The sequence below is a fragment of the Monodon monoceros genome, unplaced genomic scaffold (genome assembly GCF_005190385.1).
Source record: "Monodon monoceros isolate NGI ecotype Baffin Bay Population unplaced genomic scaffold, NGI_Narwhal_1 Super_Scaffold_15, whole genome shotgun sequence".
Lineage (NCBI taxonomy): Eukaryota > Metazoa > Chordata > Mammalia > Artiodactyla > Monodontidae > Monodon > Monodon monoceros.
This window is the reverse complement of record NW_021703771.1, coordinates 85,968,274-85,981,334: the sequence shown is the minus strand read 5'-3', so window position 1 is coordinate 85,981,334 and position 13,061 is coordinate 85,968,274. Positions and strand designations below refer to the sequence as shown.

The window sequence follows — 13,061 nt, the reverse complement described above, 5'->3', positions numbered from 1 at the left end:
GATGGTGAAGGTCATGGTGGAGCAGATGGTGAAGGTCATGGTGGAGGAGATGGTGGAGGTCATGGTGGAGGAGATGGTGGAGGTCATGGTGGAGGAGATGGTGGAGGTCATGGTGGAGGAGATGGTGAAGGTCATGGTGGAGGAGATGGTGGAGGTCATGGTGGAGGAGATGGTGGAGGTCATGGTGGAGGTAATGGCAGCCGGCATTTAGTGAGCACCTCCCCTGTGTCGCACCCTGACACCCGCATTGCTCCTTCCATCCACTCTGTTTTGAATGGGTATGGGAATTGTCTTAGTTCTGGTTCCCACAGTAGAGCCACAGTCCAGGACTTGGGTGCTGGTGGTTTCTTTGAGAGGTGATTTCAAACAGGAGTGAGGGGCAGGGAAAAGGTGGCAGGAAAGGAGTTCCTCAGGTACAGGACACGTTACCAAGGTTACAGCTGCAGGGAGAGGGCTTCGCTACCTCCCAGGACCTTTTGCCGGCTTCTCCCTGCTCCTTCCCTGCCATATCTTCCCCTCGCTCGTTCCCCTGTGCCTTTCCCCCCTCTGTGCTCGCCACACAACAAAACCTCCAATCCTCCGAAAAGAGGCAAAGCCTGTGGATTTGTATGTTTTTATAATACTTTATCCGCCTCCTGCATGCACTGTATAAAAACACACTGCTTTACTGTGAGGTTTTTTTTTTTTTTTTGGCCTTGCCACGCAGCTTGCTGCAGGATCTTAGTTCCCCAACCAGAGACTGAACCCCTGCCCTCGGCAGTGACAGTGCGGAGTCCTAACCACTGGACCACCAGGGAAGTCCCTACTGTGAGGTCTTGATCAAGTCAATAAAGGTCTCCCTGCTTTCATTTTCCACACATGGAAATGGGGAGAACAGTCCTTCCAGGAGATATTTGTTTCAAGAAGTTACCAAGATTGATGTTATCAAATATCAAAAGGCCTTGTATTTCTCTGTAGAAGAAGGATATTTTATTAGTGTATGATATTTCTTTGTTGCGGTTGGTGACCACAAATTCCGTTGAGTGATGCAACTTCACATTAGACAGATGCTCTAATTGATTTCATTCCATTTTGGAATGTGATGGGAACAGTAAAAGAAGGAGAGGAGGCTAGCAGAAAAGCACGGATTCTCGCCAAGGCTCTTCCTTGGGCACTTGGTGAATAACTATACGCATCACGTCTTCACCTACAAAACAGGGATGTGATATTCACCCTCTTTCCCCCAAGGACAGCCCTGATGACTCGCAAGAGCAGGTGCCTCAAGCGCGTGAAGACAGTCTCATGAATTCCATGCAGATGCAACTCACAGTTCTGATTGTACGTGTGTGTATACGTAGGTACACACATTTGCATGTATTGCCACATGTAAATCTAAAGTGGAGCTCAGTCTTTAAACCCATTGTAGGAGTTTTTGTTGCTATTACGTTACAATCAAATAAGAAAATCAGGGCTTCCCTGGTGGCGCAGTGGTTGGGAGTCCGCCTGCCGATGCAGGGGACACGGGTTCGTGCCCCGGTCCGGGAAGATCCCACATGCCGCGGAGCGGCTGGGCTCGTGAGCCATGGCCGCTGAGCCTGCGCGTCCGGAGCCTGTGCTCCGCAACGGGAGAGGCCACAACAGTGAGAGGCCCGCGTACCGCAAAAAAAAAAAACAAAAAACGAACAAACTCAAATAAGAAAATCACCTCTATGAACATGAGCCCCTTTGGACACAAGTAACAGCAGCGGATTTATTAGTTCCACAGTTGGTGATTATTTGCAGCAAACATTTGTGGATTTGAGGATAGTAATATTTATTATATGTGCTAAAATGTAACTGAGGACATTGTTGTGATTGGTTTATACCTGTGGGATAGTCATTATTTCAACTTCTCCCTTTGGAAGATTATCGTTTTTACTCAGATGATATTTCAGTAACTTACACCTGCTATTGAACGCTTCCACATTTGATTTCTCTTCAGACATAAAATGTTTAATACTGTATGAACCTGGGGTGATCCACCAAATAGACGATGGTTAAAACTTTAAAAAAATTCACATGTGTATAAACCTGGGGGTAAACGTTCGGCCCCAGGCCCGGAGCTTCACTGTCAGCATGGTGGCTGGGTGTCGCCGTGAGCAGGGGAGGACTTGGCTGGGAGCCCCTGAGAAGCAGCGGCACCCACTGCCCTCCCCCCACAGGATGTCGTGTCCAAGATGCTCCACGTGGATCCTCAGCAGCGCCTGACAGCAGTCCAAGTCCTCAGACACCCGTGGATTGTGAACAGAGAGTACCTGTCCCCAAACCAGCTCCGCAGACAGGACGTCCACTTGGTGAAGGTACCGACCACTGGTCCCCACGGCAGAATGGTGGGAGCGGGGATTCTGGAGAGCTGCCCCGATACCCACACAGCTAACCCCAGGGGTCACGGGGTGCCGGAAGGGAACCCGCAACAGGCCCAGATAGGCATCCCAGGTGTATTTATGGTTACTTGGTTCATCCCATACGTGCAGTCACATGCCAGACTCTGAGTAAGTGACAACTTCTGTTAACAAAGAAGGGGTGGCCCCTCTTCTGGGAGGTGTGCACGGCTGGGGTTCTCCTGCTGGGAGCTGCCCGTTCAAGACCACCCGAGGGTTTAGAGCTGCTCCAGGAGGGGCCCAGTCACCCAGGTTGGTCCCGGATCCTCAAGATTGGCAGAGCTGGGGTGCCATTGCCAGGAGGGCACCCCAGGGACCCAGCAGCCGCAGAGCGGATCGGGGGCCGGGAGAACCTCACCCCGGGGCTCCCCGGGAGCCCAGAGCGTCTACCCCCAGTCACCGCACGGCTCACAGATGGGGTCGGGGGGGCGGGTGGACACGGCAATCAGAGCAACACCCTGATGTTTGAGAGCCGGTGCTCCGTGGCCCTGAAGGAAGGCCTCCCGTAGCCCAGGCTCAGCGAGGCCCAGGCCGGGTCGGGGGCCGGCACAGCGTCACTGCCGCTCGCTTGTGTTGCAGGGAGCGATGGCCGCCACCTACTTCGCTCTGAACAGAGCCCCCCAGGCCCCGCGGCTGGAGCCCGTGTTGTCCTCCAGCCTGGCCCAGCGCCGGGGCATGAAGAGACTCACGTCTACGCGGCTGTAGCCGAGCCCGGCGCCCGCTCATCCTGCACCTTCTCGGGCAGCCGGAGAGGATCCAGGCGGGTGACCTCCCGATGCCTGGCTGTGCTGACCTTGCCATCTCCACCCCCAGCCAACCAGACGGAGTCCTTCCACTGCGGACCGTGCCGAGTGCCTGGAGGCTCCTCCAGCCCGTGGGTCTTGCACAGTCATGGCTTGTGTTTCCATGGAGACATGTGTTTTCCAGTTATAAAGTCAGTGACCTGGTCTGATTTCCGGCACACGCAGCCCAGGTGTCACGGTGCGAAGGTGACAGTTAACGGCAGAGCCCTGGGGGCCCGGCTTCTGCGCCTCTGCCCTTGCCCACGGCTGAGTGACCGGTGGGCACAGGGCACCTAGGAGCAGATGCCTGGTCCCTCCAGATGATCCAAAGAGCCCTCGTCTCATTGCCCCCCACTTGGGACTGAGGCCCCCATGTTCTCTCCCGTTGCAGATCTGATGGGGCGAGGCCACCCCGGCCCCGGGAGCAGCAACTTCGACTCGGTGGCCACGTTTCACAAGAATCGCTCGCGTCCCCGGGAGGGAGCCAGCCCAACTTGTGCCCATGTTTTCGCGTTCTCCTGAGGACCGGGGTCTGCAGGAGCGGCTTCTTCACACTCCTGTCCCGGCTCAAGGGTCGCCGCGGCCGCCCCGAGCTTCCGAGAGGGCCTGGGCTTCCCTGAGTGCTGGCTTTCCCCTTTCATGGAAACCCTGTGGCCCGTGGGAACCCTCAGTTGGGTTGCCTCCCATCAGTCCCTTCTCGGTTCCCCTGGAGACCCCTGCCCCCTGCCCGGGGCCAGAGGGGAGCAGAGGATGTGTTGCTGAGAGCAGGGGTGCCCTTTGTGGAAGCTGTGCTTTTGTGTCGTGCTTTGTGTTTCTGTTGCACAGGTCTGTCCTCACCTGACATGTCAGGGATATTTAATGTTTCCCCCGGGGCGTGTGAACACAGGAGTGGGTGTGATGCAGGGCGAGCCACCGCCGGGGCCTGGAGGACAGAGGCCTGTGTCCTCCCAGCCGGCCCCAAGCCAGGGGGCCGCCGGCCGGCTGACTGGAGGGCCTTGCCCACCGTGCTGTGACTGGCCAGCATCACTCGGCACCCCCCGCCCTCGGGGGGAGGGGGGCACCTGTTGGTCTCAGCCGGGTTTTCACCCAGAAGACAATTTCTGAAAGTCCCTCCATTTTAACTCACTCTGGTACCCAACTCGACCGACAAAAACAAAAACAATGCCGCCTTCTAAAAATTAGCTCCCTAGCTTGGTCTAATGGTTTTCAGACCTGAAAATATAAGCGTATCGCAGAAGCTTTAATTATCCCGTGAGCCTTTTTTTTTTTTTTTTCCTCAGAACCACAAGGAATTAAAAGGTGGGGACAGATTCATGTACCTGTTTTCCCAAAAAGCCCTCTTGGGCACTTGGCATATTTCTCAATAGAAAGTGCTTTTTCCCAAGGCTCAAAAGACTTCCACCCACAAGAGTTTTGTTTTAGGTCAGAACTATTTTGTCTGCTCTTAGAAACTTAGGGAAACCTGGGTGGCCCCAGCTCACAGATTTTGCCCTCCCAGAAATCGACAGTGGTCCTTGTATCTTGTGTCTGCCGTACAGGCAACGGCCGGTCCACCAGCCGTCTGGGCCTCTGTCCTGGGCTTGCTGGCACGCGGCTGGCTTGCTTGAAGTCCGTGTGTTGTGATGGAAGGGGACAGAAGAGATGCAGCACGGCTGGGAGAGCGGCCAGCGCGTGTTTTCGGTGCGTCACACCAGCCCCCTTACGTGTGCAGCCTTAGTTCTGACCGTTCAGAGCCCCACGGGGACCCCAGGACTCGCCCCGCACCAGACCCCGCCCGTGGCAGGGGCACCCCGGCTCTTCCCCACTCTCTCCTGAACCAACTCGAATGCCCTGAGATACCTCCACTCCCTCGCCCTTCTGCAAAACAAAGTGGTACTTGAAACCCTTCTGCAGAGAGGCAGCCTAGAGAAGCTGAGAGCCTGTGTTTGATTGAACTGGCTTAAGTCTCAAGTAGCCAGTGGCTGGGCTTCCTAACCGGCAGTCGGTATGTGAATGAAGGTGCCATCACCGCGTTATTCACCTGTACGGGGCACCTCCACCATTCACGCAAGGCCTTGCGGGATTTGCACACGTGGTGTGACAGCCCAGCAAGTTAACTGGCTGCCCTGCCCTCCTGTAGAGTCAGACCCCCTCTGGATCACCAGAACCAGACTTGGTTGTGATAAACCCGAGCCCGGGGTCTCAGGCCTTTGGCCCTGCCGGTCCCCCTCCGTGGCACCCACTGTAGTCCCATCCACCCCGGCGCCTGCCCACTTTAAGAGAAACACCTGACGCCCCCCGGAGGGAGAGCTTCGCCCAATGCTGCCCCCCACATCACACTGGGCAAGAGTGAGGTTTCACTTGTTCCCCAGGGGCACTGGGGCGTGATTTCAGACCACCCGCGTGTGTGTTGCTGCGCGGACGGCTGTCAGGGCTCAAGTGGCCACGGCTCCGATGCGAGCCGGCCCTGCTCACTAGTGGCGTGACCCAGCGCTGCTCTGGGGTGGTGGCCTTGCTTCACTGGGTGCCTCCAGCACAGGAGGGATCTGATCTGCACTCGTCCTCTCCCATGTGGTTTGGTGGCCCTCACCGCTCCGAGAGCCGTGGGATTCTGGAATGGAAAGGACGCCGCAGGCCCTGAGTGACGAGGAGAAGCCACCCGCAGGCTCAGGGCGTCACCGGGAAGGGACCCGCCAGCTGCAGCCGAGCCCGCGCTCCCCTGAGGACACCGCCAGCACTCTGTGTCCCTGCCCGCGTCCGTGTTTACAGGGGACTCTCGTGTTCACGCTTTATATTTTATGTTGGAGATGGGCGGCCACTCTACGGTATTTATTACGCTTTCCAGACTTTCTGAATAGATTTTTTTAATAAACATGGGTTTTATGAAGTGTAATATGTTTCTAGCATAACTGTGATATTGGACTTTCTAAACCGTCACGAGTAACAGTCTGCAGGTGAGCTTCTTACCAGGCCCTCCCCCTCCCCTTGCACCGCCTTCCGGCTGCTCCCGCCTCTGCTGCCACCAGCTGGCCTCTTCCTGGGGGCGGGCGGCACGGCCATCCCCCACCCTGAGAGCTGTGCGCGCACGGGGCCGCGCGTGCGTGCACGTGTGGGTGTGTAAGCGCGTGCCCAAGTGCGTTGTGTGTGTGCGTTTGCACGCGTGAGCACATGTGAGCACGTGTGTGTGCGTCCGCTTCCCGTGCAGCCCGGCAGGAGACGGGGTGGTCATGTTGGTAGTGAAGCAGGTGGCCCGGGTGGGCTGCTGGGCGCCATACCCGCGGTCTCTCGCGGGTGTGCTACCTGCCACCTCACGCCCAGCTTTTCTTCGTACAGTAATAAAACAAGAAGCTACGCTGTCGGTCGTGAGCTCTGCAACCTAATTTCTTTTTCCCTCTTGGTCAGTTCCTAACCTGCGTGTGTCAGCCGGTGGGACCCCCCCACGCACACATCTCTGCCATCGTTTTGGGGCTGCTTCCCCAGCAGCTGAGTGATCTTCCCGAGATCCTACAGCCTCACGGTGCTGCAGGTGGACGCTGAATTTCAGGGCCAACAATAACGCCCAAGGAATTCTTTCTCCTGCTGCCCCAGAGCGTGCTCAGAAAACGCCAACTGGAAGAGATTGAATTGGAGAAAGCATCTCTTACATCCGATGTGTGTTATCTTTTATTGCCACTGTGATAAATTCCCTTAACCTGGTGGTGCTGAACAATTCGTTATGTGATAGTTCTGGAGGTCACAAGTCCGAGATGGGTCCCATGGGGTGAAATCAGGGTGTGGGCAGGGCTGCATTCCTTCTGGGGGCTCCAGGGGAGACCTTTCCAGCCCTTTCCCAGTGTCCCTCCAGCCTCAGAGCCAGCCGCAGGGGCCGAAGCTACGGTCCTCACGTCTGTCACCCACCTGGAGCACCCAGGACACGCTCCCTTCTGTAAGGCCAGCTGGTTAGCAACCTGAATTGCCCCTGCCACCTCAGCTCCCCTTTGCCCCGGGACCAGCATGTGACATCTTTGCGGGGCCCGTCACTCTGTCTGCCGGGCCAGCGAAGATCTGGCCACATGTTTCAGCCTGTGTGTGGTTCACAGGGGGATGAGATTCAGGAAAGGTGTCGCTTTGGGGCTTTGCTTTCTCAGAAGCTGACAAGTTACCTGCCGCAGTCTCGTGGATGCCGGACCGAGACACGAGAGTCCGGGTCAGAGCCCAGCCACCCCCATAGCAAACAGCGAGACCCCGTGTGTGTCAGTCCCCTGGCCCCCCGGTCTCACGAGGGTGGTGGAGTGTGGCCCAGGCCGAGGGTTGCCCAGAGGGCTGTGTGACAGCTGGGGCCCGACTTGGGAAACACCAGTCATTTATAAAGGGCTGCAGGCAAACACCCATCCTTTGCCCGGGACGGGGGCGCAGTCCTGTCTCCCCGGCTGTGCAATGTCTCGGGGGACGTCCCGCTAACTCAACCGCAAGCGCACACATCCATCTTTTGCAGGATGTAACCTAGTCCTCCAGGTGCCTTTCATGCAGAGCGTTGTATCTATACTTGCAAAATCCAACTTGCCACTTGTCCTAAGTAATGCCAACCCAGACCACTGGCCGTATTTGCTTCCCAAGATGCTGGAAACGTGGGGCGGGTAAGGGAGCCTCGAGCCTGGGCTCCTGCTTTCCAAGGCAGCCCCCGGGTCACCCAGTTATGCCGCCCACCAAATCCCTGGTGTTTTATCCGGTCTGTGACCTCCTAGGTAAAATGAGTAAATCTCGTGTACGAGGGCAGATGGCAGGGCAGCTTGTGACTCAGGATCCCGAGTCAGAGGCTGGGCATGGGGTCGGGCTCTGCTGCCAGTGTGGTGTGGACACGTCCCCATCCCAGGGCTCGGATTCCTTGGCCGTACAAGGGTCGAGGGCACCTCCACTGATGGGAGGACAACCGCCCCAGCTGTTTCAGCTTGTCAGTGCTTTCACATAGTGACAGTCATTTCATCCCTGGCATGTGGAAACTCAGACTAAACAGATGATCCCTCATAGCAGAGATTCACTCAATCAAAACACATTTCCTGAGCTTGGACCACACTCCCATCGCTGTCCTAAGAGGTTCCTCAGCCACAGGGCAGGGCCCTCCTCTGGTGACGCTAAGCTTCCAGCAGGGGAGAAAAAGCAAACCAGTAACAGCACATAAACGGTAGATGCCAAGGTGGCGAGCGCTCTGAGGGAAAAGCAGAGCGGACCAAGGGGACTTGCCATTTTATTCAGGAAGGGAATTCAGAACGTGCACTAATCCTTAAGATTTGCTGCTTCTCCTCAGCAGCAGATGTTACCAACCTTCCAATGTTGAGCCCATGACTTTTGAATTTTGTTTAATTGATTCCCTGATAATGGCTATAATTCAGGATCCAAAATCAAGAACACTCGTTTACGACATACGTCCAGTGTGGGCACGTGTTTGTCCTTTACCGTGGTGAGGAGAGACATCAACTAAATGTTTGGCAGAGAAACCACCTTCACTGTGCTGTTTTCATCACACCTGAGCTCGGACAGGAAAGCCACGATCTCCAATCACAGCTGTGGTTTTAGCTCCGGAGCGTCATTGTTGGCAGCAAGTTCTGTTCATTTCGGTGTTTTCCCCAAATTTTATCACACGGGGTTTTCTTTCCTGAGGGAATAGGAAGCCAGTTTGGCCCCTGATCTCAGCTCTCCTGGGTTCTGCTTTGGGCTGAGGGATAGATGATTGTGAAATTGGAAACTTTGATCACGCGGAGACACGTCAAAACCCACAGACTTTCAAACCCTGCTTCTTTATGGACTTGGAAACTGGATCGATCAGGTTTGTTTTTCGTCCTAGATAACAGTTGAATAAGTAAGTGTTCAGACTAAAGAAAAGATTTGCTTAAGAGAAATTGAGAGCAGAGTTAAGCTCTTCACATAACTTTAAAACACATTTTTAGAGCCTAAGGTTTTGCTAACAACGTAAACTCTCGCCTAGTTACAAAATATCCCCAGTGAAACCTGGAAAGCATCCAAGGAAACCCAGACTCACATAGAACTCGATCTAAAAGACTTTGATATGAGCAGTAGTGAAAGTTTAATGTCTAAGCCCTTGAGAAGATTAATGATAAAATAATAAACGTTGGCCTCACAGGAACCGGACAAGCGACCGTCCCTGACATTTTAGACAAAAGGAAGCCAGAGGTCAGTACGCCTCCCAGACTACAGTTCACAGGCTGGGACTCAGGCTCCCACATCCCCCGAACGTTCTAGTGACTCCAGACTTCGTTTCCTCCAACAAAACCTTCCAGGACCCCCTGCGGAAATGGGAGAAGGCAGTGACCCCTGGGCGGGGGTCTCAGCCTCCTGACGGCTGATGGAGGCGCTGTAAGGGGAGGGCCCACCGCAGGGGGTGTCCAGTGCCGTCCAGGAAGGGCAGGGCCCTGAGCCACTGTCGGGGAGGTTCTCCGTCGGACGGCTCTCGATCTACTGGTTCATTCACACAAACATTTCCTGACACCAGCTCTTCGCCAGGCACCAGGGAAGCAGACAAAGCTCTCTGCCCTCCATCAGCCTTTTTCCTAGTGAGGGGAAACAGAAGAAACAAATCACACAGAGGATGTGGCTCTCAAAGGGTACTGAGCGTTGTGGGAGAAACAGAGGACAAGGTGGGCAGCGGTGGGCAAATTCAAACAGGGTCGGAGGAGGCGTCACCGGTGGGTCAGCACGTGGCGGTGGGGGGCAGGTACTGCAGGGCAGGGAGGGTCACATGAGTTCATTTCCTCCCCCCAAAGCTTCACTACAGCCTCGGGCACAGAGCAAGGGCTTTCCGTGAGTTTGCAATTATCAAAATGTGCCACTAGAGTGCAGTGTTGAAAGTGTCCCCTCCCTCCCCGGCACCCCTCCCAGATCGCAGCTTCCCTGGGACGGTGCGGGGATGGCAGCTGTCCCCAGTCCTGCCCCTGGTTCCTTATACCCGGTCAGGGACTGCCAGCCTGAGCTCTCGGCAGATCTGGGCGTCTGAGATCTATGTCAACGTTGCCAAAAGCTGTGTGAGAAGCACAGATTTACACACCAGGAACATACACGGCAACACGTCAGGCTCCTCTGGGCTTTGGTTGGCTTTACATTAACTTTAATTATCTCACACATAGGGGAACTTTTTAAATTTCACTTTTAAAATGCTCCTGTAGAGGAGCAGAAAAGTTACTTAACAAATATATCTTTATTAGACAGTCTTTCTTAAAACAGGTCTATGGGAAAAACAATTTCAAAAAAGGTCTTTGATAGTGAAAATAGCTGTGAATCAATGACTCTGGTAACCACCAAGGAGAGATGCTCAGACAATAGATTTGGAGCATACCTGTAGTTTTAAAGCATCCCTGTGATTCCATGGATCAACCCTGTTGGAGAAGCAGAATACCATGCGTGGCTCTAAGTTCCAAAAACAACCAGGTCCTACCCTGGCTGGACACCCAAGCTGCTGGCCACTACAGGCTGCTCGTCGCCATGCGGACATTTGCCAAGCACTTCATCCTGGTTCATCAATCCTGAACCTGCGTCTTCACCCCAGCCTCCCAAAACTTGCCGCTCCTTCCTGATCCCCGAACTCAGTGGAGACACTTTGACTCACACCATTTCCAAAGGATCCATCCAGAGATGGATCCATCCTTTGGTCCAGAGCCTCTCCCCCAGCCCCTCCCGCATCATCAACCTTCAGATCCTGCTGGTTCGCCTCCTGAGCCGGGGCTTCCTTTCATTCCCGTTACCCCTGCTTCTCTCTGCTCACCTGGGCAGCCGCAGTGGCCTCCTGACTGGGCTCCCCGCTGCAGCACTGCCCCCCAAGCCCATTGTCCACGCTGAGGCTTAAAATTCTATCAACAGACAGTGGCACCCGTAACCCTTCGCTGTGCTAAAGGAAAAGCTTCAGCAGCTCTGCTTCTTCTGGAGAAAGTCCAGCCTATTTATCTGATACTTGATCCCCATGATCTTGGCCGGTGTGCTCTCTGCTAATCTCGAGGCGCACCCCACCTTAAGTTTATAATTCCGTGCCGTCCAACGGGGTGCACTCCCATCATGGCTATTTAAATTTAAATTGCTTAAAATTAAATAAAAGTCAAAATTCGGTTCTGTGGCCACACCGGCCACATTTCAAGTGCCCCACGGCTGCAGGAGGCCAGGGCTCCAGGGTTGGACAGCTCAGATTCTAGAACATTTCCATGAAGGCAGAAAGTTCCACTGGATGGCACTGTTCTAGTACATTGGTCAGGAGTCTTAGTTACAAACAAGAGAATCCACTTTAGCAAGTTTAAGCAGAAAGGGAATTATTATAGAGGAGTAAGTACCTTGCAGGACTTTCCGGAGAGCAGGCCTGGAAGCTGCACGGCCAGAGACAGCTCACTCTACCCCCTCACCCCAAGGCTGCCGGCAGAGCCGTGGCGGCTCCCTGGCCACCTGCTGCGGCCAACGCCCTCCCTCACTAGCATCTGAACTGGCTGGGACTCTGTCTTCCTTTTCGTCCGGGCCTGTGTCTAACGTTCTCTGCCTCTGGCAGCTCTCACTGTGTGGTCCCCGGTCCCCCATCAATATTCCCCACTGGGCGAGCTGTGCGTGGGGGCCTCCTCCCTCCCCACTGTAGCAGGAGCCCTCATCCACCGCCGGCTCATCAGGAGAGGTAACCACGCGGTGACAGCTCTTGGCCTGCGATGCAGCCTGGTGGCATCTGACAGACCGGCTTGATAGAGCTGCATTTGTGTCCCCGGGGAAACACCCTCCCCTCGCTCCCCACTTGCAGCGCCCAAAGGCACAGGCAAAGCCAAGACCCGGGTTGCTCATGGCCCACTGGGTCCCGCCAGCACCTGCGCCCCTCATTCTCCAGCCCCTCGGGCGCGACAGAGAAAAGCCCCAGAACCGCGGTGTCTCAGTGCCCACCGCCTGGGCCGGGACCACACCCCAGTCCCCGCACGGTGACCTCTCCGCGGGCGGCCCCAGCGCTGTGTGACACAGCGCTGACACCAGCACAGGCCTTAAGGAAGCTGGGCAGGACCCTGGATCCCGGAGGCGCCAGCCTTCAGGCAGAATCCCTCGGGCTGGGGGTTGAAGCAGCAGACAGCCCGGGGGGCCGGGGGTCTAAGGTCGGGGCGCCCGCCCACTCGGCGTCTGGTGGGGACCCGCTTCCTGGTTCAGAGAAGGCTCTGGTCCCTTCATCTTGTAAGAGCCCCTCCCCACATGATCCCGTCTAACCCTAAGGCCCTCCCAGCGGCCGCCCTCCACATGCCATCACACGGGGGTTAGGGTTCACCATATGGATTGGAGGGGATGCAGCATTCAGCTCCCCGCGCCCCCTTTGCTCCGAGCCCCTTGGGCAGAAACGACACTGGGCGGGTCCATGGTGACGGGCGCTCGTGAGCCCACAGCTGTTGTGTGAAGAAGCCTGATGGGGGCCGTCTGATCGCACAGGGCTGTCTAGGAGCTGGGCTCACTCAGCCGGTCCGGGAGGCCTCCCCGGAGGCCGTGTGGAAGGTGCCAGGGGGCGGAGACACCAGCTGACATGACACACCTGTGCTGGGCGACCAGCCCGGTCCCTCACCCTGACTCCCAGCTGTTTCTCTAACAAAAGGAGGTTTGGTCCTCTCTGCCATCTCCTCTGCCCCGACACCCTTCCCTAGCGGCTCCTGCTGGGGATTCAGGCCTCAGCTTCTCAGAGAGGCTTTCTCCCATGATCCCACCCAAAGCAGCGGCGGGCCCGCCTAGCCCGCCCTGTCCACGTCCTGCTCTATCTCATCACCCTGCCTCCCCCTCCTGGCGCTTGGCAGAAGCGCATTAATTCGTTCTCTTTGTCTCCTTGTCTGTCTGTCTGTCTGTCTCTCTGTCTCTGCTGGAATGTGAGCAGAGTCCTCACCTGTCTGAGTTTCCCTGAACCTTAGGTGCGCCACCT

At 55.9% G+C, this 13,061-nt stretch overlaps 1 protein-coding gene across 10 annotated transcripts in view; it reads left to right on the top strand.

The window, feature by feature from the left end:
* RPS6KA2 (ribosomal protein S6 kinase A2) overlaps positions 1 to 4,418 on the top strand; it is a 382,062-nt gene extending 377,644 nt beyond the window's left edge. For 8 of the 10 annotated variants that reach the window (XM_029223883.1, XM_029223880.1, XM_029223881.1 and 5 more), the window contains 2 exons: positions 2,181 to 2,318; positions 2,979 to 4,418. In XM_029223883.1, the coding sequence (XP_029079716.1) occupies positions 2,181 to 2,318; positions 2,979 to 3,104 (264 nt within the window). In that variant the 3' untranslated portion in view covers positions 3,105 to 4,418. Of the gene's footprint in view, positions 1 to 2,180; positions 2,319 to 2,978 lie in introns of those variants that run through there. The other 2 variants (XR_003793712.1, XR_003793713.1) reach the window with 2 other exon arrangements.
* The last annotated feature ends 8,643 nt before the right edge of the window (positions 4,419 to 13,061 follow it).